General features: G+C 41.4%; 3 protein-coding genes across 6 annotated transcripts in view; 1 reads left to right on the plus strand and 2 right to left on the minus strand.

Annotated features, from left to right (window-relative positions):
* myl9b (myosin, light chain 9b, regulatory) lies at nt 1-5471 on the plus strand. Its single transcript, XM_074677084.1, has 4 exons — nt 1-157; nt 3395-3598; nt 4414-4575; nt 4680-5471. Exons 2-4 carry the CDS (start codon nt 3415-3417, stop codon nt 4853-4855), a joined length of 522 nt encoding a protein of 173 aa, XP_074533185.1. The 5' UTR covers nt 1-157; nt 3395-3414; the 3' UTR covers nt 4856-5471.
* Nucleotides 5472-6559: 1088 nt separating this feature from the next.
* Nucleotides 6560-14246, minus strand: tgif2 (TGFB-induced factor homeobox 2). The gene is made up of 3 exons (XM_074679660.1): nt 13912-14246; nt 11730-11971; nt 6560-10181 (listed from the first exon to the last, which is right to left on the minus strand). The coding sequence occupies exons 1-3, from the start codon at nt 13928-13930 to the stop codon at nt 8682-8684; spliced, it is 1761 nt and encodes a 586-aa protein (XP_074535761.1). The 5' UTR covers nt 13931-14246; the 3' UTR covers nt 6560-8681.
* Nucleotides 14247-15053: 807 nt separating this feature from the next.
* Nucleotides 15054-25939, minus strand: part of dlgap4b (discs, large (Drosophila) homolog-associated protein 4b) — a 124516-nt gene continuing 113630 nt past the window's right edge. For 3 of the 4 annotated variants that reach the window (XM_074665770.1, XM_074665749.1, XM_074665760.1), the window contains 5 exons: nt 25654-25742; nt 23854-24341; nt 22584-22675; nt 19884-20054; nt 15054-18963 (listed from right to left, as the gene is read on the minus strand). In XM_074665770.1, the coding sequence (XP_074521871.1) occupies nt 18721-18963; nt 19884-20054; nt 22584-22675; nt 23854-24341; nt 25654-25742 (1083 nt within the window). In that variant the 3' untranslated portion in view covers nt 15054-18720. Of the gene's footprint in view, nt 18964-19846; nt 20055-22583; nt 22676-23853; nt 24342-25653; nt 25743-25939 lie in introns of all 4 variants that reach the window. The other variant, XM_074665778.1, reaches the window with a different exon arrangement.

Genomic DNA, 25939 nt, shown 5'->3' on the forward strand with positions numbered 1-25939 from the left:
CTCCATTGGCCAGGGCGGAAAGGGGAGGGACCCACCGGGAGTCTGATTCTTTAAACAAACTTTCCAGTAGGACTGACTGTTTCCCTTTTGCACTGCTGTGTCGGACCCAGACAACAGGAGTTTGAGGGACTTCCAAATATTTCTACCTGAAATCAAGGTGAGGAAGAAAGTTGTTACTTACACTCTGTATTAACTGAGTATAAAGGCTTTTTTTTATATCAGTGAAGAGTAAGGATAAATTGTCTTGAGTTCAAGGATACAATAAACACTTGTCACTGCAGAGAAAAAAAAGGATAAAGTTACAGAGAGCTCCTGAAGTTGCTCTTTGATATTAAAAAACTAGATTTATCACCATGAAGAGAGACCTGTCAGGGATGCTCACCTTAAACCTGTGTGTGTCTTTGTCCGTGTAGAACACATGTTCAAGTATGTTAGTACCTCTGTGTCATCACTACAGCACATTAGACAGAGGAATTTCTGAATGCAGCTGACCAATTTAGATCACACACACAAACACACACCTTTGTGTAGGCCTCTGTCTGGGCGATGAGAGCTTAACGTCCACTTCACCGTGTTTGCTTTTGGAATTTCCAACTGCTGGCGTCCTCTCTTAAGTAGTGGTGACCTTTATGACCTGGAGTTAGGGAAAGAGATGACAGCCTCTCTGCTTGGTGACACCAAGGTGTGTGTGTGTGTGTGTGTGTGTGTGTGTGTGTGTGTGTGTGTGTGTGTGTGTGTGTGTGTGTGTGTGTGTGTGTGTGTGTGTGTGTGTGTATTGGTGTGTGTTTGTGCCCGAGCGTGTGTTAGTGAGTGAGAGGGCTGAGGGACAGAGGAGCTTTGTCATCTGAGAGGATAAAAGGGTGCAGAGAGGAGTTGTGGTGGTGGACAGAGAACAAACACATTTGTCAGAACAGGCCAAGCTGAGGCATGTTAGACAAACACCAACGTTGCTAAAGTCAGAGAAATTTGTTATCTGCGTCATTGTGAATCACTCTTGATTCTTGCTTCAGCTGTTGCATGTTATAAATTCAGGCTTAGAGGGCCTGGACAGCAGATATCTTTATCATGCACTTTGACGGTGTAACTTCAAACCAGTCAAAGTGTCTGGGTTATCGATCTCTTGAAAGAAAGGTAAGCTAATCATCGATCAGCTTCTCTCAGGAGACACTAGACCACTGTACCACTGGAGCCAAGCAACAATGCACAATAGAGATAACCAAATTCTTTTCCTGTTTACATTTTAGCCACTTCATTTAAGCTGAAAAAAATTGTATTACAGACAATTGATGCAGCATAATGAAAGTGTGGTGTGTTTTAAGAAGACTGAAGCATGTAATTGGTAAAGAGTAGCCCTAATCACATTGAGAAATTCCTTCTCTTCCTGTAGCCTTAAATTGGAGTAAGAAGCTGTTTTGTTTCCAGCTTCCTCACGGACTGCTTGATGGAGAATGGGAGGGCTGCAAGCCAACAACACACACCTTCCAAATTTCTTCATTTCACTGGCACATGGAAAGACAGAAGCAGCCAAACAGTAGTCGTAGGACAGGGAGTAGTATCCAACATGTGTCTGTGGTGAGGGAAGGGAGGGATTAATACTCAAAAACCTAACAAAATCTTTGTGTGTGTGTGTGTGTGTGTGTGTGTGTGTGTGTGTGTGTGTGTGTGTGTGTGTGTGTGTGTGTGTGTGTGTGTGTGTGTGTGTGTGTGTGTGTGTGTGTGTGTGTGTATGTGTGTGTGCGCGAGAGAGAGACGGCAAGAGAAAGGACATCTCTGATGAGCTGCTTTGTTTGGAATTCAAGTTAGACTGAAAACCTTCACACTTACATGTAAATCCACCTTTGGACAGTGCAAGCATCTGTGGACAAGGAAGTTATTCATCCCTCGTCATATTAGTTTGCATATGATACATCTCATTTGATACTGTAGAATTTATTTGAATAGTGGTTAACAGAGCAAGAATGGACCAAATGTGAAATGTGACATAGTCAAAGCCATTCAGTCCTGCCAGGACTCGGTGTGAACTATAAACATAACAGACACAGAAATTTAGGAGTGCCCCTCAGAACAGCCTACTAGACACGATGACACACAGTGTGACACGGCCCACGGAGACAGAGATTTGGTGAATATAGGACAGCTGAGGGCTATTTATAATTGCTGGAGTACGCCCTGGAGTGTGTTTTGAATACATGTTGTCTTACAGAATGTAGACATGCCAAAAATATATCAGTAACTAGACAATTTTGTCTATAAATGAAGTAGTTTTTTTGCTGTTCTGCTTTTTTGTTCTGGTTCTCAGGGACATGATGTTCTTTTTTGAGTAAATAAATAAAACTCAGGTTTTCTGTTTCAGACACAAGATTGCAAAGTACAGGCCAGTATAGATACATCGTGACAAATTCGAATATATCTTTGTTTTGGTAATAAAGGGTAATGAGTTTAAAAGTGAAATACTAAGTTAATTAATGTATACAGTGCAACTCAACTCTGCTATCAGTTAATGGGACACCAATGATCAAAAACAATCCTCAATTTATATATATATATATATATACACACATATACATAATTCTTCTTTTGGGTGTGTGTGCATGATCAATTGACAAAGGGTTCAAATGCCTTTTTTTGTTTGTTTGGTCTAGTATTACTAAATCAAAAACTACTTTTATATCTTTACAAAGTTAAAAAATCAAAAAACAAAAACAAAACAATTAAGAATTTCAGAGTTCACAGAATAAAGAATCTTTCGTGTGAGTGAGTGAATTCACTGTTCAAATGACCTCAGTGTCTCATGATGTCATGTCACTTCATCTGTGACTCATAGGCTAAATTCACCTGCTGCTTCCTGCGTGTTCTCTATCTGCAGTTCCCCACTGGGATCACCACAATCACAGTGCACACACTCATGCACACACATGACAGACCTTTTCAGACCTGTACATGAGTGACAGATCTAATTCTGGAAGTATCTGAAGCGAGCAGCACAGTAGGCTGTGCACACCGTGGCATTTTCACACCCTTCTCTGTACCTAGCATTCAGGGAGGATGTGATTTTCTCTTCAAAAATGAGTGAGGGGAAAATGTTCTTTAGCTTAGAAAGAATAAGAGGGTAAAGTCAAGAGCTGGATCAATGCAAAAATACACACACATTTCTAACAGTCTTTTCAAAGGATGCTGGAATCTGTATTTGCAGACAAACAATACTGACACTGCCATAGCCTGACTGCTGACAGAGCACTTGAGATTCTTTTACATTCTCTTTGCACTTTCAATTGATATTCTTACTTAAATGAGGGCATATTGTAATAAATGCATTTCCCACCAGGGAAAAAAGCACTTCTGATTCTGATGATAAAACTCTTATTCAAGAATAATTTCCTTTGAATATTAACAGGCCCAGATACAGCCGCCATCATGTCGAGCAAGCGTGCCAAGGGGAAAACCACCAAGAAACGCCCCCAGAGGGCCACCTCGAACGTTTTCGCCATGTTTGACCAGTCTCAGATCCAGGAGTTCAAAGAGGCGTTCAACATGATCGACCAGAACAGAGATGGATTCATCGACAAGGAGGATCTGCATGACATGTTGGCTTCTCTGGGTGAATAGACTCACTCTCATCACATGTTTCGAAAGAAGAAATATGGCATGGTGCTACAACTTCTTTATTGTGGAAAGTGTAGCTTACCCACCACTTAGCCTGTGAACAATTGTGTGATTATCTTGTACTCTAAAGCTGGAGATAAACCTGATGACATTATCGTGGTATGGATAGTTCAGGCTCATCATCTTCAAATCTACAGCAGACTGTCCTTGTTCTGAGATAGGAATGAGATAAATAAAATATCAGGAGGATGTTGATGAACATTCATTGTAAGCTTGTGCTGTAAAGGGTTTGCTGCAGAGCTGCATTGTGGATATTGTAGTATCCTGTAGGGCTGCACGATTATCGCAATCGCAATCGCAATCGCAATCGCAATGTCAGCACATGCAATTACGTAATCGCAAAAGAGGATATCGCAATCGCAATTGCAATGTCAGCACATGCAATTCAGATTTTTCTCCATGATAACCAAGCAAATCTGTAGACTCATCATGACACAACCTTTTTTATTAAATCGCAAGCACAATCGCAATCGCAATATTTTCCACCTAATCGCAAATCGCACCTTTTCCCCAAATCGTGCAGCTCTAGTATCCTGAGCCAAAAGTTTTACCATTTAGGCCTCTGCTACTTAAGAACTTTTTCTCTTTGCATGTGTCTCTTGGAAATCTTAACAACTTTTGGAAGTGCAGCGCTAGGTGCAAAGTAACTGAACAGCCCATTTAATTTCACTTTTATAAGGTTAAGAACAGTTAAATGTAAAAAAGTGTCTAGTGCATGTTGCCTCATGTTACAGTGTTGCTGGTCCTCAGGTAAGAACCCCTCTGATGAATACCTGGAGGGGATGATGAGTGAAGCACCAGGGCCCATCAACTTCACCATGTTCCTCACCATGTTTGGGGAGAGGCTCAATGGGACAGATCCTGAGGATGTCATCCGTAACGCCTTCGCCTGTTTCGATGAGGAGGGATCTGGTAAGTCAGTGAAAAATAAGTACAAAATCAAACCGTATAAACTGATCACTGTACCTGCTCTGGCTTAATCTCCTACTCAGCTGCTGTTTCCATCTCTGTCCAAGGTGTTATCCATGAGGACCACCTGAGAGAGCTCCTGACCACCATGGGCGATCGCTTTACAGACGAGGAGGTGGATGAGCTGTTTAGAGAGGCACCCATTGACAAGAAGGGCAACTTTAACTACGCAGAGTTCACTCGCATCCTCAAGCATGGCGCCAAAGACAAGGATGATGAGTAGAAGGAAACACCAGCGTCCTCTGCCCCCATGCACACAGACTGCACCACAAATGAGTCCCCAGGTTTTACCTTTATGAGCCTTTGAGGCCTCCCAGAATTTGGATAGTAGTGTTGGTGCTCAAATCTTTTTATAAAAACAAAATCTTGGCACAGGGTAACTTAAATTTTGCTTTGAAGAAATTTTAAAATGGTAGGAGCTTGGAACTCATTTGTTCTGACACCTGTACTTTGCTCCAGGGAACCCGGTTGGACTTTTAGATGCATCAAACATCATGTTTGTGTGTGTAAGAAAGCTTTTTAAGTTGCCAGATTCATTCAGTGCCAGCAATGTTTACCTCCTACAGCAACCTAGCTGCCACACCTGCACAAGCACTGCATTAGGTCTGCATATTTTGTACTACTTTTAGCCCTGTATGTTAGAAGTCGATAAAAAAAAATCACTCCAGTTGTTTTTATAAGAAGCTATGGGTTCTTCTGTTTGTATTTTGTCAAAGCTTTTCTTCTTACATCAACTGGTTGTGTGTATTTGTTGAAGGACCAGGTATGTCTAATTATGTATTGAAGGAATTTATACAAATAAAGGAAGTCCTTTTCATGCCATTGAACGCAAAGAAACTTTTTGTTAACTCAGTAGTGAGTTGAGAGTGCCTTTTGTCATGACTATATGAGACAGTGTAGGGTGCTGAAGCAAAGGCAGTAAAGAGCATTAACCTTGATGTGTGTTGTTTCAAATGTTCAAAGCAATAAAGTTTTAAAAAGAGTTCGCACAGGAACAAATTAAGACTGAAAAAAATGTCATCCTGAACTGCAAACATGGGTGAGTATTATAACAGAGGGACTCCAGGGTCAGTTTTTCAGAAGTAAAGAGGAGGTCCACCGCTCAGTGACAGACTTCATGAATAAATAGTTGAACAACTTAAGGATGTTTCTCATCGTGAAACTGCAAAGATTTGTAGAATTTATCATCAACAGTATATAATGAAAATTGATCAATCTGTAGAATCTATAACAGCCTCTCTACAGACTCTGTAGTGGAAAGTATTGTATCTGCTTCTAATCTATTTTAATTGTCAAGTGCTTCATCCACAAATGCAGGTCAGAACTTTAAAATGCAAAGAGAAAAAGAAACAATATCATGATCCAGACAAACCAAAACCTATATGGGCCCTAGCCTTTTTAAGGAGGACTAAGGTGAAGTGGTAAGTCTGCTCTACAGGAGAGGGATTTTATAATCAGATGCTCTTTTGGAGCAGACCACATTCAACTTATCCCTCAAATGAGCTCAGATATTGTTTGGAGCTAAATGGAAAGAAATTCTGTGTATCATACAATGGCCGCAGCCTTGCAAGAAAAGCTCAAGTTAAAAACCACTGAGGATACTTCTGTTAAATGTCCCAAACAGCCATGACAGACATTCATCCAGTCTGGAGTATACAAGAACCCTGCTGCCCATGTCTAACTGGAGTCCAGGTAAAAACGGTAACTTGCCCCACAGCTCAGAAGTTCAATGAGATTTGTCCACAAAGCAGTTAAAATCCACACTGATGTTTGAAAACATCAATCTAACATGTTTTTTAAGTCTTATTTTACTGTATATTGTAGTTTATACAGGAAACAAAGACCAAACACAAACCGCATATATGAAAAACTGAACTTTTATTTCTTTGAAATGTTTATACAAAACACACATTTAAACTTTAAGGCATATATTGCACAGACTATTGAGAAGTTTTAATATAAAAAAAGAGACATTATCCCTCAGTCGTAGATTTAAGGCACAGCAGCCAGTCATACTGCTAACGGTCGTGATTCACAAAATGAACTAAAAAAACATTTTGAATGCATTTGGCTGTAAAGAAACTACACAGTCTGAGATAAGGTTCATGCCAATACAAACAAATTAAAAAAAAAAAAAAACACTGAAAATATTTACACATGAACACACTGTTTGAACTGATTGGAGCGACACTCTGCATCTAAAATCACTTACAACCTTACTATAAAAAAAGCCTCATTGTAAGACAGCCGTTACCAGTAAAAGAACCGTTGAGAGTATTGTCACAGTGGCATGATACAGTTCAACAATAAAAATATTACTTTAATACTCAGTTTTATACACTTGACCCAGGTCTGACATGAGCTGTGGAATTTGAGGTATAGATGCACATCAGTTAAGTTAGTGTACCTGACAAAAAAGAGGGGGACAAGTCCACTGACATCCACGGATCAACACTGGCAGTGAGGAGCATCAACTAAAGAAAGTAGTGAAAGTCTGTGTCCCTTAACAAAGAAATAAGTTATTCCAGGAATGAAGAGTTTAGTGCTCAGCCATGATTTGACCAATCAGACGAGCACAACTCATGAACACAGGTAAATAAGACAGTATTTAAGACTTCTCTCACTTTCCGGCTACGCTTTTATTCTCGAGGAAATTTTCCACAGTATGCTACTTTTATCCAGATGGAATTTGGCCAAGACAGCATGCTTTGACAGTTTCATGGAAACTACAGCTTTGAGTGATTCTTAGCTCTAAAAAACATTTATAAACACAGGTGGAAAGCAAGAATGAGGAAATTGTTTAATGCGCTCCGACCTACCTTAGAGTAAAATGAACCAACAAAAAGCAGCAAATTTTAGCTACATCCGTTTATGTGCTACATTTGCTTTACCAAGACACTAAATGGATCGTTTATCTCTCTGCGTCTATGACATTCAGGTTTGAAATAAACTGAAGACATCCCATCAGCAGGGAATTTAGCACATCTTTCCCAAATATGAGGACCAGACATTTAAAGTGTTCTGCAGCTCAAAGAGAAAAGGCGTCTCGACTCTCAGGGGGTAGTAACATTTCAGCGGCAGAGCTGTGAAATCAGGAAGCTGCTTAGCTCTCCACTGAAACTGATTTCTGTAACAGATCCAATGTGACCTTCTCTTTTTCTTCCTATCACCACAACTCTTCTCTTAAACAGCAAGTTCTCAACACAGCCAGTGAAGGTCGCAAAAAGTAAAGACCTAACTGCTTTGTTTTCTTACAAACACACATTTGAAGAGGTCTCATACATAAGAACATCAAACACTTGATGTGGGAGTTGCTGTCAAGTGGCCCTCGTACTGACAATTCATGAGGACAAAATGAACACACTTGGCTATAACAGCCCAGATGATTCAAAAGAGTGTGTGGGGTGTAAGCATCAAGGTGTGACATTCAGTCGGGTTTCTTTACAATCAATTCTCCTTCTGGTTATCAACATGGAGAGGAAGGGTTGTAGTTATGCAGAAATATAAGGAGGAAAAAAGGAGATTCATGAAAATTCTCTGATTTTTCCTGGAGAGGAATGAATGACACGCAGCTTCGCCAGTGACATTAAAGTCTTTTGTACATTCAACAAAGTCCGGCACTGCTACTGAAGCGGCTAACTGCTGGTGCTGGAAATCACACCAACTGATTTTTCTTTTTTTACAATTACCGGATGTTTTCTCCACCTTCCTAAATGCCATGTGGAGAGAAATGCGAACACATCATAAAAAAGCTTTGTACAATACACCGACACTAAACTGAGGAAAGTTCATCAAGGTGTCATTACTAGCAGGTGCCTCCATATCCAACATTTTACAAATGATTGGAAAAAAAAAAAGGTGTCATGTCACTTTTTGCACGTTCATGTGTCTGATTCCATTCCTTGTCTTCTGCAGGCACAGATGTAAAGACAAACGATGAAGATACATTCTCCTATTTACATTGTTGTCCAGCTAAAAGGAATGTCAGGTCTCTCGTCTCCACTCATATACATGTATTTATAAAAAGAAGAAAAGGTGCTGTTCAGCTCCTAGTTCACAGTTTCACTGACTGTGAGTAGACTGTGCTGTGGGCCCCACACGGTGCTGATGGGGGTCTTTACCACCTGAAGAGAGCTAGGTTGTCTGGTCTCAGAGTGAACCATGCTCCAAACACTGGGCACTATTGCTGAATTCCTCTGTGCGCTACTGCTTGTACTGCTACTGCTGGTGCTGGTGCTGCTGGTGGCAGGACTCACTGGAGTGTTATGGGAGGTCAGGCCAAAAGCAGAGACAACTGTTTGCGTTGAGGAGGATGTGAGATCTGGGAGGGGAGCTGGCGCTTGCGTAGAGGCGATGACCGAAGCAGGGGCAGGTGATGATACTGAGGTTGAAATGGGAGGTGTGTACGGGACAGTGACAGGGATCAGGGAGGACTTGTGGATCGGCAAGTAAAGGGGGACTCCACTGGGGGCTTTCTGAACAAGCGCTACATTTTGCGTTGAGGCCTGGTTTGGGGCAGAGGTGGAGGGGGAACTTTGCTTGGCTGTGAGAAGCACTGGTGATGGTACGGAGACTGGCCTTGTTGCTGGCAAAGATAAACCTGCAGGACATGTAGTGGCTGGTTGAGCTGGGCTTGAGGTCGGACTTGTTGTCGTTTGGGGAATAACTGGAGTAGCAGCTGGCTTCTGGGAGTTAGGCTTCAGTAAAACTGAAGCAGACACTGGCACTGAGATTAGTATAGGCTGGTTTGGACTGGAGGATCTGGCAGTGTCCTTCTCCAAGGGGCTCCAGATGATTTTGTTCACAGGTATAGGAGACTGCCTTGGTGCTGGGACTAAAACTGGAGGTGGCTTGGGGGCTGCTATTGCCAGAGGAACTGGATCCTCTACTGAGGTCACAGGTGATGCTGGAGCAGCCATCGCCTTCTCCATTAGACTCTGGACTCTGGAAGGATCCATGACTTGCTGGCTTTCCTCTGGAGGAGGAGTAGGTCCCATGTCACTGTTGTGAGCCTCCACTGGTCCAGTCTTTGCAAGTCTGCTCTGATTCTCCTGCTCTGCTGCCCTCTGCAGGGCTGCATCTACCAGGAGCCTTAGGTCACTGAAATCCTGTGTTGGGAACAGCTCAGGTGGTGTTGGTGGAGGCGTGTTGAAGAGACCGCTGGTGGGACTAGCTGCTGTTGTTGAGTTAATGTGAGACACCCTGTGTTCCTCTGCTTCCCTCAGTAAACTCTGCGTGTCCAGTCTCATCAGCGCCTGGACAGAACCTTCTTTTCCAGGGTATCCTGCTCCAGTCAGGATAGCAGTTGCTGTGTTCCCAAGAAGGCTGAGGTCCAAGGTGGGAGCAGAGCGAATGACAGATGGGCGTTCTTGAAATGAGCTGGTGGAAGAATTTCTTTCTGGAGAGCCAGCTCCACCTGCATTTGATAAGAGGCCCTCGGTTTTGCCACCCACCTTGCGGGAGATGGTGAATTTGGTGGGATCTTTGCCATCTTTACGAAGCAGGTCTGGGAGGAGGCGGCGGCGGGCATTGATGAACCAGTTACAGATCTAGAAAGAGATGGGGAAATTAAGTAATCAAAAGAAGTGACACAGATCGCTAACATGAATGTCCTCTTACAAACAGAAGAGAAAAATGTCTTTGATTTTCTTTTCCACATTCAACAGCTTCAGGCTCTCAATAAACCAGAATCATAACTCAACCCTTGCACTGCACTCAAGCTTGAAAAATGATCTGTGTGCTGTGATTTTAACAACCGCCCACACACTCCCTTCATCTGCATCTAAACACGAGGCCTTTCTCACCCCCTCTAGTGGATCCAGCCTCCCACACAGGGAAGAAAAAGCAAGAGAGGGTGAGACAGACAGAGATGAGAGCTCTCAGACAGCTGGCAATAATGAAGCTCTGAGCTCAAATATGCTGAGCCACAGAGAAAGCAGCCAGAAGCATTCCAGTGAATCGAGCGCAGAACGAGAGGCTCTGCTGCCGCCTCACGCTGATCTGTGATGCATTCACTAATGCTGAATGTTTGTGTGTTGAGAGGGAAAGAGGAAATTCCTACTGCTGATGCAACGAAGTCAGAAGGGAAAGCTGGGAAAGTCCAATTCTCCCTCTGGTTTATTCACAACTGTGGTGATGCCATCTGATTCCTGTTAGCGTCTCCTACTCAGCAAAATGTAACAAAACATTGATTTAAGTCGCTGCTGTAAGTTTGCAACAAATATTAGGAGGACTAGTCTTGTGCTGCAGGTAATACATTCAACTGACTTTTTATTTTCTAAAACAAATTCATGCAGTTTGAAAGATTTAGAAAATGCACATTTTCTTACAGTTAAAAACATGCATGTATGTATGTGCGTATGTTTGCATGATATACAGTTATATTCAAGGTTATGTGAAAAGTTAGTGTTAAAGTCTCAAGCTCTTTCTCATGAACAGAAGTCCATCAACAAAAGGAGTGACTCCCTTTTCTGGCTTTAAAGTCTGAAACTGTTAGTTGAAGTCACCACAGCATAACAATTCAGAGGCTGTCTCAAGAGGATAACAGGCAATGATTAAGGTGGTCTCGGTTTCTGTTTCTCCAAAGAAAAAGAACTTAAAGAGGGGTATCATAATTTGGATATTAAGTAGCAATGCTGGATGTCCATACTAAATGTATACACATTTTCAAACTGCAACGTACTCAAATTTTCTGTCTGTCACATAGGAGGCAAACACCAAAGTCTGCTCAAATTCCTGTTGCTGACGAAACCTCTAGAGGGCTGGCAAATCAGAGGGAAGGGGGTTCATATAGTGAAGACTTTTAAAGATACAACCCTAAAAACAAAAAAATTTGAACTGAGGCTGAAATAATCCTCAGGCTGATATTTACCTTTGTTTTTTGAGTCAAAAAGAGGTATCAGTTTGAATTTTAGCTTGTCTGGTTACCACTAAAAGTCATTAGAGCTGAGTCTGTACAGATTTATGATTTCATAGAAATGAACACAAACTTGTACAATGAATTTCACTATTTCACCAGAACAAGAGAAGACAGAATTCAGAGGTCTGTAAAGACCATGGTGCCAGAATAGATAAAGAAGTGAAAGATCTCTGCTCACCTGCAGCACGGAAAGGTTGGTTTGGCCTGACAGACTCAGTTTCTCCTGCTCAGACGGGTAGGCGTTGAATCGGTGCTCATACAGCCAGCTCCGCAGAATCTGCACCGCCTCTTTAGGCAAGTTGCCGCGGCGACGACGTTTCCCAAAGAGCCCTCTCCCTGACAGGTCGAGGGGGGAGCCGTCATCGCTGTCCGACACGGCCGAGGAGTGCTCCTGCTCGGGGCGAAGCTCGTCTTCCAGAGCTGAGGGAAGGAGGGAGGAATGTCAGTGATGCTCACAGTTAATGTAACAAAAGATCTGTCAATGCATCAAATCTGGGAGAGGTGTGCCTTATAAAAGGTGGTACTACATTTCATTTGTGATGCTTCTATATATGCTCATAATGAAGTGTGAAAGGGAGAGCATTAGGAATTTTACTTTGCCTAAAATGACAAAAACACTACTTTCTCACAAATTAAGAGGCATGTGAGTGCACAGAATACATAATAATCATTCACAATGCAATGATCTTTGCCACTGCTTTATACCTGAACCAACCAAAAGTGAGGGCCAAGAAAGATGGAGCAATGTTAGAACAATAGCTGTGGGTTTGAACTTTGTTTGTTAGTCTCTGGCTGGCCACTGGAGAGGTCCTCTCTTCAAAATGGAGCATGCCTGATCCCAGGGGTGGGCTGCAGAATGCAGTAAATGTCTTTCTTTGGGGCTTGGTGAAACCTGACCCCCGGGGCAGCGCCTGTCTTCACAAAGAAGATTGTGTGCATATCAGCATCACAGTAGCCAGTGGCCCAGGAGCCTATTGACCATGCAGGGCGCTGTTTTCACCTCATGCCACTTGGGCTCAAGACTGCTGAAGCCGTTGTCAAATCTTTTGAATCCTGCATTCCTGGACAACGAGGGAAGTCCTGTGCAGTGTTAGAAAGAGGGCTGGAGACTGAAATGTGCAAACTGAAAGTTCAAACCCAATTTCAGCCAATGAGCAAAAAACCTTTCATGGTTTATTCTACAGGAGCAGTTAAGGCTTTGGTTCATTGAAAATCTGACTGTTGTAATCCTTTGTCTTGATAACTTAGATCAAATTATGTTGTCCTGATTAATATGGCTGTGCTAAAACATCATTTATTTATGATGAATCTGGTCTGTAACTACACTGCCATATGGTGGGATACTTTACATTAATAACATAATCTTGAGTATTTCTTTGGATGTTTGTAAGATCACAACAAAACCTTAAACTACGAGGATTTCAGTGAAGAAAATCCAGTTTATTGTTAGGTAACTCCAAAAACGTGATAGCATTAAAGTTTAACAAAGTCGTGATCAGTCCACAAAACTCACTTCAAAGGCTCCACTCATTCAAAAGACACATTCATAGACATCCTGGGTCTGAAGAGAGAAATGGTTTTGCCCACAACAAAGTTTTATTCCCACAGCTCAGGGCACAAGATCACTGGATAGACATTTAAAGGTTGGCCATCAAGTATCTAAACCCATTCAATGTGGGAGCAATTTAAAACAAGCCGGGACACATTTCACACAGATGTTAACTTTGTACAGTGTGTCAATTTAGCTACATGCAGCATCTCACGGAGTCAACTTTCTGTTTACACGTTGTCTCGACCTGCTTACAAGTAGAAAAATCTCTGCATTTGAGAGGTCGTTCTAATGTGTGAGTGTACTGAAACTGTTAAAAAAACAGTGTTGAAGCTTACAGGCTCAGATGATAAAATGGGTTTTCTTTTTAAAACATTCAGAGGTAACAGTCTGTATTTAAATTCAGCAGTACGGAAATCACCAAACATCAACTTGAGACCAGCACACTAAGTCAAAATGATTACGTCATTCATAAAGACAATGATGAAGGATAAAAAAAATCCACATTAATGCTAAAACACATGATAAACCGGGGAGCTACTCGGTAAATTAGCCATCCGGAGCGCACAAAGGAGGCAAGCAGAAAAGGACAGGCTCCCGCATGTCACTCCGCCAGATGGACACCATGCCTGCCTCCACAGATAACTAGCTGGCTAGCTGTCCCTCCAAATTCAAACACAAACACACGCTGCATTTGCTCGCAACAAAACCCCCGCATACCAGGCAAAACCAACAGGAAAGACTCTGCATGCAGATCCAAAGACTCTCTGTGAGTTGTAACTGTGCGTAGCAGTGATAAAAAACACCTCACCTCGTTTGAATGCTTTCATTCTTTGTTGATGGCTTGCTTGAAAACACGCAGCTGTCCAAGTTGCTTGCTGTACAAAGCGTGCCCGGGAGCCTGAACGATGGTTGACACAACGCCACTTTCTTCCAAGAAGCAGAAGGTGTTGGCGCTTTTTCGCAGACTCAAATATGTCGCTCGTGTGTTCCTGAAGCAAGATAACGTTTTCCCTGGTAGCCTGTTTCCATTTCTCACCTCGCTTTCTTCCAGTTATATTGTTATCTGTTTTGTGTCGCTTGTTCCCTTTTACCTGCACGCAGCAGCGCCAGCTCTTTGCCAATCTTGACAGTCGCAGCTGAATAAGTCCCGCCTCATTAACAAGCTGTTAGCCAATCAGAATCATTTATGGCGCCTCCTGTGCATTCGTTAGCCAATCACGGCTCTTCGCGAGCCAGCAGCCAGACTCTGTCTCAGTGACTGACGGGAGAGCAATTTCATTCAAAGAACATCGCAGTCATTCAAACAATGTTATTTTCTCGACACGACTGAAACCATAGGCTGTATGGGTGAAACCTCACTCGGTTACACGGACCAGAAATAATTTAAATATAGTAATGTAGCAACGTAGCAATCTCTGAAACCGTTGTGGCCGTTTTTTACTTTGTACGTGAGACAGCAGTACAGTGTGGTGGGCCTTATGTAACGTTGAGCAAAATGTACTGGTTACATAAATCATAACCGTAGAGAGAGTCGACCACATCTGTACAGTAAAATTACAAGTAACATAGTTATTTCAATTCAGTCTTTAAGCGTGGCGTTTGGCAAGTCGTTTTGACATAAAATTCACAGTCCATCAAACTTTAGACACGGAAAACTAATAGCTGCATCGCAGATGTGTGGGTGCTTTCAACTTGGAAACAAGTGAGATCCCCCATTGCAGTGTAGGAGGGAGTTTAGGTTTTGAAAGCAATTATTAAGAGTACCTGGAGCCATAGAAAGCCTCAAAACAAACAACACACCGTTTGAAACTGACAACCAAATCTCTTGCAACCAAACAAGCAAATACAGCCATGCTGACTTTTTTGAGAAAGTATCATGTGCATTTTATTGAGTATTTCTTTCTCCATTATACATCTGAACAACCTTGTATAAATAGATCTACAGCATTGTAAAAGAGGATGACTTTTTGTCTTTATTTACAGAAGATGACTAAAGAAGCACATAGGCGAGAAAGAAATGCAGGATTATTGGTTTTTATCTTAATATCAAAGAAACCTTTGACTCAGTATTGCACATATAATTTAAATGTGACACGTATCTGGTTAAATTTCAATGTAAAACAAGACATCCAGTCAATCAAAACTTTGTCTCAAACAAAACTCCACAATCATACAGCTTACTGTGATAGATTCTTTAAAATATGTGCTTGCTCCATAAAATATACACTTTATTTCATACTTCTGTGAGTAAAACACTCCTTAACCCGTCAGTGGAACAAAGTAGAGATGCTAATGAGCTAGTAATTTTGTAAGCAGGCCTTTCTGACAGCAGTTGTAGAGTTGATCCCTGTGGATGAAACGTAAAACTGCTCATCATTATGCTTCTCTTTGAGGTATCACTTATCTTTTCAGTCAGAATTTCAGTTGTAGTGAAATACACTCAATTCATTCACTCTATGAAAACAAAAGGTGACAAATGACAGTAACACTGGTTTACAGGATATGGAACAATTACAGCGTAAACCATTCAATAAAAGATTAAATTAATTTTCAATGGCTTTATAATTGAAACCATTCCCCTTTTCAGATTTTAGGTCAGGAGAAAAAATACACCAAATTCATTACTTATTATATCAGAGTGATGCACATCAAAGGGCAGATGATATATGTGCTGAAAAAAACAGGTCTTGAACTGAGGTTTAAAGAGAACAGACCACTGCCAAAGTAAATGCTGATAGTTTAAAGAGCAATTCTATCAAACAATTATCACCTTGAAATCAATAGCTTTACAAACACAAAGTCTCCCACACTGCAGCTGTTTGGATCTTGGATAACCCTATCCAGGAAATAGTCCTGGGTGTGTCCCAGTGATATCTATGTGTATTGGAGAAAGGTCTTTAGATGTATAAGCCCCCGTATGATGAGCTCTCTTTGGTCCCGACATGTGTATGGGCTTTTAAACATCAGGGTTGTAGAGTACTTGGGGAAGCACCAACTATAAATCAGAGATGGCTGGATCACTGTGACTGCACATTTTAAGATGTCACATACTGTCAAAGTCCGGCATAGACCTACAGTTTTTTTGGGATAAGAGTTTAAAAGAATGACAACTTAGGAACATAAACATTGAAACAATCTTATAGTGAATACAGAGGACAAAAAAAATCTGTCTTGTTTGGCTGTGTAATGCATTTAGGCTCACAAATGCACACAATGTCCTCTGAAAACTGTCTGAAAAGTCTGAATATCCGTTACAGGTAACAAAGAGATCCTTTGAGTCAAATGTACTGATAGTTATGGTGAACTTTGACAAGTTTGAAACTATATGGTTCATTTCATAACAACTTTATAGTCACACAACTTTTCCACAGGACTGTAATCAAGGTAACGACTGTGTTCAAGTCACACAAAAGGCATTTGGGTGTTATACCAGTCAAATGGAGCGGGGGCATTGACAGCCAAAAGGGAACAACCTATTGACACCCCTGAGCCATTTTCCTTGCAGTCATCCCCAAACAGGCAAACACAACAGCTAAACAAAGGACCACCATCAAGAGAAAGCCCCTGCCAAGAAAGAGAAAGAATGGTAGCCATTAGTCTTTTCCAATGCAAAGCTCCTGGGTTGCATTTTTAGGGTCACAGCAGGAGAGAGTGAGATAGTGCTGCAGCTGAAGACCTGAAGTGCTGCTGCTTAACATAACTTATTAGGAAGTGGAGGTCAGGGTGTGTTTGCTCATCATTTAGAGGGAACCGAATGTGAGTGGGGAAGGGACGAGGGTTTATGTAACTTAAGTCAGGATTGGGGTTAAGTTTTGATATTGACCTTTGAAATGACATCATACAATATCACTAAGGCATGGCGTCACACTTATTCATATTAAGAGCTAATGTTTAAGGACAACACAGGATCTTAAAATATGTGTGATCTTCATAATATGTCCTCTTTACGTTTTACAGCGCTTACAGAATACATTTCTTTCCATTCTGAATATACAGTTATTTCAAGGAACTGTAGCTCACTATCTCCCTCTAGTGGTCAGAGACCAAACTTTACAACATTGGACTTCTGAGGCAGAGAAGGGATATTGCTTTGAACTGGGCTCTGGCTGCCTCTCACACACGTTCAAAGCTGCTGACATTTATATTCATATGATGAATCTTAAACAGTAAATTCATCTTTGGCTTATGAAGTCCTCCGAGAAAGGAAAAAGAAAAGCAGTGTTAAATAAATGATGGAAACCACAATGACTAATGCATGTAATGCTTTTAATTAAATAGTTTCTTCTTTGAATAAAAAAAGTGCAGGTACTTTGGATGATTTGCAGTAGAAGGGAATAAGAATCTTAACAAAGCACTAAGGCTGATTTTGTTGATTTTTGATGACAGTATAAAAACGACACAGTCCTGTGTGTGTCGAACAATAACACACTTGTCCTTCTTACCCTGCCAGATGCATTACTTCAAAAAAAAAGCCCTAGTTTTAGCTGAAATGTATAAGTTGAATGGTAAGCAAGGTTAGTAAAAGCACTTAAGAAGTATTAAACAGACAGATGGAAAAAAATAACCTGATTGAAATAATCACAGATCTGTAGTTACAGCACAAACATGGAAAACAAAACAAACAGGACAGAGAGAAGCAAACGAGGCTTAAAAGGAGTGAACAGCATCTCCCCTGCAAATACATGAATGTTGGGGAATATTGTGGCCACTTATATTTCTCATGCTTGGTGATCATTTCTATTGGAATGTGCACTCATTCAATCCCATTTACACACCTCTCACCTGTGTTAAAAATCTTTGACACAACTACAGTCTGCAGGACACACACAAGAGTTAATTGCAAGGATCTATATAAATACCCCTCCAAATCTGAATTTCATAAAAATATTCATAAGCAGATCTAAAGTGATTTTTTATACAAAAGGAAAGGTGAACAGATGTGAAAAATTAATACAAGGAAGACGTACATAGGTTTGAATCTGTTATATGTCTGTGAGTACTGTGGATATGCTGTGTGTGCAGTGTGTTTGATGGCCACAAGGTGGTGTTGTGCAAAGCTACAAGATGGCCAATGATCTGGGAAGAGAGGAGGATGATGGGAGACAGAAGAGCAACAATGTTTGTCTTCTGCCTTCTTAATACATCTTATAGCCAGGAAAGAGGAGCGTTTAAAACAGTCTTCATATAGATTCTTCTGGATATAATCATCATAATAACAATACCTTCTTTAACAATTTTATGATATCAAGAGTAGGAACAAGAAACAACTAAGTTCTTCTGCTGAGGTTTTCAATGGCGGCCTTGAATGAGGAGTCCCCTGCTTCATGGTCAGTCAAGTCCAAGAAAGTTCTCATTTAATTATCTGTCATGTCTATCAAATGTCTGGGTCCATCAGGACCAGCCTATAACTCTAGGAGTGTGTCAAAAATGCCCAAAACAACTCCTTCAATCTATACCTTAAGGAGCTTGATCTCTCCTCCCCCACCTCTACTCCTCTTTACTTAAGAGTAGCTCATTTGCAATGTAAAAGTTTTCGGCTCCTTCTCCAAGTAATTCAGCAACACTTATCTGTCCTCTGATCCAACCCTTCATCTTATCCCCACCCTCACTGCCTCTCTCAGAGGCGGGTCTGGGCCTCAGGGACGTAGATTTCGATGCTGTCTGCGCTCTCAGTGGCGGAGTTCTGGCGAAAAGAGGCAGCCTTTTTGGCAGCTAGCAGACGCTTGCGAGCCTCTTGTCTCTGCTTCTCTGCTGAGGCCGAAGAAGAGGTGGATGAAGAGTCAGCGCTCTTCTCGCGGCTCAGCGTTGGTCGTCCCTTACCGGGCTTCTTTGTTGCTGCAGGGCCCGCCTTCTCCTCGTCCTGGAGTAAAATGTGACAGACAGGAGGAGGAGGAGGAGGAGGAGGAGGGCAGAGGGAGAGAGCAGGGTGTGAAAAAGCAGAGAAAAGACACATATGACAGTGAGAAAATGTAATATACAAACTGGCTTCAAAACCCTCTGATTGTTCAAGCAGCTTTGGCAGACAGGACTTTGACAGACAGAGACAGAATGCCAGCGCTGATTGTTTTTGTTTAGCTGTTCAGGGTGCTAACAGAAAAACACAGATTGACAATTTCAAAAAGGGCAAAACATTAGGAAGAAACATTTTCAGACATGAAATGGTTACATGGATTGATGGGCACATTGGGTCGTAACTTAAAGCACATTCATCTATCAGAAGACACAAAGTCAGTGCGGCTGCACTGAAAAGCAACATGAGGCAAGAGCATCTCTTCCACAGCAGAAGAGGGATCAATAAACACACAGCAGACACCAAGACAAATCACAGGAGGAAAAGACAGACAGAGCTTGACAGAATGACACTGACACAAACAGAAGCAAAGACATCTCAAAAACAGCAACAGCAAGACTGCATCAAGTCACATGCGCCTGTGCAGCTTAGCCATGCTCCATCACAACACACATAAACAGATACACATGCACTCACTCACAGTAAGGGACACATGCATGCTCAAACAGGGCTTTACACCTAAAGACACACCAACAACAGCCCTCTTTGAGATGAAGTTTTCCATGCATGCCTAAAGGGATCTCTCTGGCCCCTTTGTGTCGGACAGGGAGGCCCTGTTAGAGTCCATCCCACGCAGGGACGGGGGAAGTTGAAAAAAAGGGGAGGTAAAAAAGAGTGGAAGAAATGGTGGTGGTGGTGGGAGGAGAGAGGCCGGTTTCGGCGGCTTTCCTACCCCAGCCAGGGCACTGGGCAGCAGGGGTGGGAAGTACCTTCCGCTCAGGGGGCGACTGGGCAGCCGCAGACTGTATGGGCTGCCAGTCATTAGACTTGAGATGGTAGAGCTCATCAAACTTGAGGCTGATGTCTTCGATGGAGAGCTGCAGCAGGTCCCAGAAACCAGCAAGATCCTGGTCTGTGGGCCGTGGGTTGGCGTTCACATTCTGGGCAGAGGAGGGCAAAATTTAAAGAGAGAACAATGAAAGAAGGGTAGGTTCAGTGTTTGGTATCTAATGTGGGAGGAGTTTTTTGTGACACTGGTTAAAATCTTTTGCAACATTTAAAAGCAAAATCAGGTTTAAATGAATTCATGCCCATCTGATCAGTGAAAGTGTTACTGCTAGCAACCTCGCAGTCTAAAAGCAGCTTGTTTGACAAGACTTGATTGCTTTATGAAACACTTAAGTGTGATTTAAGACATGGCAGTTCAGCCTGTGCTACTAACTATCACAGGAAGCATTCTGTGCCTTTATAAGGCAGTTCAGTGCAGAGACGACAGTAAACATGGAGGCAGATAGGGAGCAACATTCAAAAGTCCTTGGGCCACACTCAGATCTTTTTCATCCTATGTTAGGAAGTCACATTCATAGTCCCGTAAGATACTCTGGAAAATGATTTATTGAAAAAGTTTCTCTGCACCACATTCTTACTCACTGCTTTTTCTTGTCTTGCTTTTTCTATTTTTACCACTAGAGGGAGCCACATTACAGCTTAATTCTGCGGTAAAGCTGAACTGCAGACCAAAATAAGGATCACAGCCACACTGTATCATTTCTACAACTGTGAAGTGAATTTTAATGATGCTATTACAGTTTTAAAAAATAGACATGCTGGTTGTTGAGTCACTTAAATGCAAAACAATTTCGAATTCTTCTGTAAGTGTACAAAAAGAAAAGCAATCGTTCAGGATCCTGTGACTCTCGGAGCTCAAATGTATCAACAGGCTAAACCTTTTCTTTGTTTATCAACCATTCTGTCTGTGTTTAATGTTTGTAAAGCCTGCACAGATTGTCAACAGATAAAAGTAAATCCTGTTGTGGCTTTTTTCCCCTGTGGCACAGTAACTGTGTGTGAGTAAGCCACCCAGCTTTTGTTTGTTCAGGCTCCACTTTTTTTGTTCATACTCACACAGCTGGATTCTGTACTGGATGTTGGGACATTTGGTAAAAACATGGCAGTGTACTGGAATAGTTTGGAGGACAGCAAGGAAATTTTGGGGTCATTGTTAATTCTACACACTCCGTTCACTTGTACTTGGCATGTCTATGGTAGATCTCTCAAGGTACATTTAAAAAAAAGAATTGAGGTCTTTCAACTCAGAAATGAAAGAATCTGAGTTTTCTGCTTCTGAGAGGGAGATGATCAAACACCAGGTGACCTTAGCTCTGGAGATTCAGTTTGTATAAATTATAACCCAAACAGTTTTGTATCATCTGGCAATGTGATGTCATTTTACTGATTACTGTATGAACGGATAAAGCAGCTGCTTTACTCTGAGATACGTCAAGGAGACAAATCTACTTATGTGGAGAGAGGATCTTTGGACCCCTACAAGATGCTGAATCATCTTCAAGATAAAAACCGTTTTTTGGTCACATTTTATTGTATATCTGCATTATCATATTGCTCCTTACATTGTCATCAACCACAAAAGACATGCTGTAACAGCTGAGCAGATTCTGTTTTGTTCCTTTAATTATAGTCTATTTAATTTAAATTCTTTCAAGATTTCTTCATCCAGACTTAATCTAGGCCAGAGGACAAATCACTTCTGGTTTAATACTATTCAACCTGTTTTCAACTGTAATAATTAGACTACATTCATGTCTACCTCTGGCAGCATTTCTACTCCCATGTTGCTTGTCTTTTTTGTCACTGCAGCTTTTCTTTTAAAATTTACAAATATAAACTCACTGTATTTGCATATTTGTATTTCAATGACAGAATACTACAGATAAAAAGGTGTAGTAGAATCACTTTCCAAAATGAAACTGTTTTCATGAACGGCACATTTGTTACTATAGCATCTGTGTCTCTTAAGGAGAAAGTGTCTGCTAAATTCTTCCAGTTGTGATCTTTGATGAATACTTAGCTACATTAACTCTGACATAAACTCTGGCTTCAGGTTGGTGTTATTTATTTTTCAATGTGCGTCTTTTTTTCAATTTTAGTTCCCTATGAAAATCTTCTGTAGAGAAATGCATCTTTTTCAAAAGGTTCTTAAAAATAGATTTTAGAATAACTGCAAGCTGTTCCTGAATATGTTGCAAGTATTTGCATGTCACTGTAAATGTTTCCTCTGGATTATGATCTTTTGGTTTGATGGAGCAGGCAAAAAAGTTCTTAATTAAGCAGACATGCTTATCCAGCCATACAATCTAATGGTAGTTACACAATTTGTAGAGACCTAGTTGCAGGAAACCAGTCACCTGAGAGGGTGGGCTCATTGGCTTATTATAAGCTCCTTGTATTTGGTACTGGTATGACTTTGTCTTTGTAGAGGCTGTTCAAGCACCAGACAGAACTCTTTTGTTAGAGGGATTTTTTTGTCTAGTGACAAAAGCATTTCTTTGAAAGGACAGAAAAGGCTAATACAACTCTGGGTTTGCTCAGTCCTACAGCACATGGCTTTAGGAACTCATGTGCTGGTTTTTGAGAGTGAAAGCATCATAAAAAAGTTTTTTTTTGCACACCAAGTTTTGATCACACAGTCCCCGGAACTGCTTGAACTTCTTGGATATCAGGAGCTGGGCACTTCCTACTGCACTGCGAACCTTCCCGAGCACTGAAAAGAGAACGAAAGTCAAAACAGTGAGAAAAATATTTTGTGCTGAGTTTTTCTTTGCTCTAGTTAAAAAGAGTGACATCCAAACAAAAACTTGCACAACAAACAACATGGCAACATCCTCAGACTGACCAAATCTTCACTGGTTTTTACAGTGCACAAACCAGGAGCTTCCAGCAGGAGTCTTCACAATTAATGCAATGCCCAACCAGCTCTATGGGGTGGCATGAGGAGGATTACAGTGAATTGGACAATATTATCCTCTTTAAAGCCATTTAAGCTTCTATAGATACTACATCCGCTCACTCGCAGCGGTCACTGTGCTCTATCTAAACTAGAAAAAACATCTGCCCTGACAAAAATTGGGACTCTTATCTGATCACTGGATTGAAAAATGATGGCAGTGTGATTATGAAACATAGCCATGGAGGTCAGATTCGTGTTAGATCTAATGCTGACTACTCAACTACATGAGTTTTCTCTCACACACACAAAGCATATGGACTCACTAAGACACACACAAGTTCTGATTCAAACTGAGCGTTCAAAGCCTTCTTGGGTTTGTTTGTTTGCTTGTTTGTACTTTTATGTACATATGCGTGTTCATGTGTGTGTGTGTGTGTTCACTGCTGATGTTAAAGCACTAATCTAATCTGGAGGTTTAATCAGTTGCAGAGTAGATTTGTGTAATTCTGAGGATTACAGGGCTGCTTGTGTGTGGTAACCCCAGGTATTACCGCCTCATCCCCTCCACGCTGTGTGTGTCTGATAGAGTGATTGTAGAGACTGAGGCACGACCCTACAACAGAGCTCAGTCAGACAGAAACAGAGTAACTTTGAAAGAAGCTCAAGATGCAGGGTTCATCCAGAGGGCCTGCACACGTTTGAATCCAGCAGTGCTCTCACTGGACTTTGTCTTTACTGGGTCTCATTAAGGCCAAATTTCCAATAAGTTACCATATTTAGCTTAGAAATTAGCCTTCCACATGTTTTTGTGTTGGAACATCTTTACTGCAGATTTTTGGTAGATAATAATGGCTCTGTCACTTTCAAAGACAAGCCAGGAATTCTTTAAAAAGTTTTAAAAAATTGATATGGTCTTGTCCTCTGACTCTCAAACAACCTCCTTGAAGTTGGAAACTTCAACGCCAAGAGTTACAGCATGTTGGTAGCCTTACCTTCCTCTGAGAGCTGGTTGTCTTTGGTCTCCTGCTCCATCTGCTGACACCAGCCCTCCATGCGTCCTGTCTCGGCCTGCAGCAGCTTCAGAAACCAGTGCCCATCTCTCCGGCACAGAGTCCCTCCTCCTCCGCCCTGGGAAATGCTGCTGTTACTCCCATTCCCGCTCTCCAGCCAGGGGTCTGGAGGTGGCAGAGATGAGGGGTCGAGCGCGGGGTCCAGACTTTCTGAGAAAGAGGAAGAGCTACTCCGTGTGGTGGAGCGGTTGAGGATCTGCCTGGGAGGTGGAGGTGAGGAGGTGTCACCAGTGGTGTCACCATTGTCCAAAGAGTCCTGTCCAGGAGGGGAGCTCATGGATTGGCTGCCGCTACTGACCATAATTTTCTTCTCAGGGTGTTTGGAGTTATTGACATGGGTAATGATGGGGACATCCTGTGTGTCTGAGTCTGTTTCTTGTTTCGAGGCCATGCTACTGGAGCGACTGTTCCTGAAATAAACAGGGTGAGACTGTTTTAGATGGGCCTCAAGAGCATCTATGCAGATTTCTTCTAAAAACAGTGGTCCACATAAAAACAATGTTTTTCAAGAACAAAGCCTCGATTAGTGGAACAAACATCTAAAAGGCAAGGCTCAAAGGGTCAGAATAAAAATATGACTGTACTTGCACAAAGACATGCCTTTGCAAAGGGTTAAAAGTATCCAAAACTACGCTGCAGATTAAACAAGCACTCTTTGTATTACTTGCTTGTTACATTTATGTAAATAGTCTTTTACGCATTACTTCGACCCCTCCCCATGCACAGAAACCTTGTTGCAACAAAGAGAACATAACTTTTTTTTCTTTATGTTGTGAGTAAGCTGTTACTACACCTGCCTGTCAAACATTCAGGGATCATTTAAGTAAATACACTTCTGGAAGTAATCAAAAATTATATTTATATGCCAAAATAGTCTTTCAAAATCACTTTGACATTACATGAATAAATCAGTCTGGTAATGTCCAAGGCTTAGCTCCGTCACAAACATGCACAATGTTCCAGACAGACAGGGTAACTATTTCTTGGTCCACCTCTGAGTATCAGTATTTTTAAAAATACATGACATCACCTCTTATTGTTGTAAGTCTGGCTTCCTCTATTTATACAGAAAATAGAAAAAATAACAGGCTGAACAGGAGTTTTCTTTCTGAATCTACATTTTTTCCATTTCCTGTTTCCAGGAAAAGCTTCCATGTGGATGATGAAGTATTCTCAATGCTTGACTGAGCTAGCTTCATGCAAATCAGTAGGACAGCAACAACACAAGACTGGAAAAGCACAGATAAATCTAGATTTGGACAATTATCTCAACAAACCAGATCTTTCAATGGCACAGCTTTGAATGTACAGACTCAATTAAACTTGAAACACAGTTTGTACAAAGCCACAGAGGATCTATTGTGTCGCTGCTTACGCTAATACAGTAACAGTCAGGAGTCAGAGCAACTGCCCTTTACAAAACACAGGGCACAGAAAAAGTGAAAAGGATTTGCACTAGAGTTTTGCGGCATTCAGAGCATTAAGAACACAGAAAGAAAAAATACTACAGAGGGAAAAAGGTTTGAAATGTTAAGTAGAGAAACTTTAAATTTGTTAGTTATCTACAGAAACAAAACGTTTAACAACACACAGATAGGTTTACACATTCACTATGCAGTCAGAGCTAAATGTTTCTGTAAGGGAAGAGAAAGGTCAGAGCAGAGTGTGTGGGGCTATAATGTAAATTCCTCACGTTGTTACAAGGACAGGAAGAGGACTTACTGCCACCCGTCCTCCACCTGTACTCCTATTGACTGAAATTTGGCCAATGGTGGGGTCTCCTCTCGGGGAACCTCCTGAACACAGTCAACCTTTAAAGAATAGACAGTGAAATTAAAGCGGCTTGAGTTAGTAAATTAGAGGAACTCATGATTAGTAAAATTTCATCCTTGCTGTTCAATTAAACAAGATGATTGACATTTTCCCATTTTCCCTAAAATATTAATGTTACAGAATCTAAATAATTGAGAAATATCTGTTATGTCAGCACATACAGTACTGAGATTCA

The sequence above is a fragment of the Halichoeres trimaculatus genome, unplaced genomic scaffold, assembly GCF_033239565.1.
Source record: "Halichoeres trimaculatus isolate MK-OKI-2021-1 unplaced genomic scaffold, fHalTri1.1 fHalTri1_scaffold_1, whole genome shotgun sequence".
Lineage (NCBI taxonomy): Eukaryota > Metazoa > Chordata > Actinopteri > Labriformes > Labridae > Halichoeres > Halichoeres trimaculatus.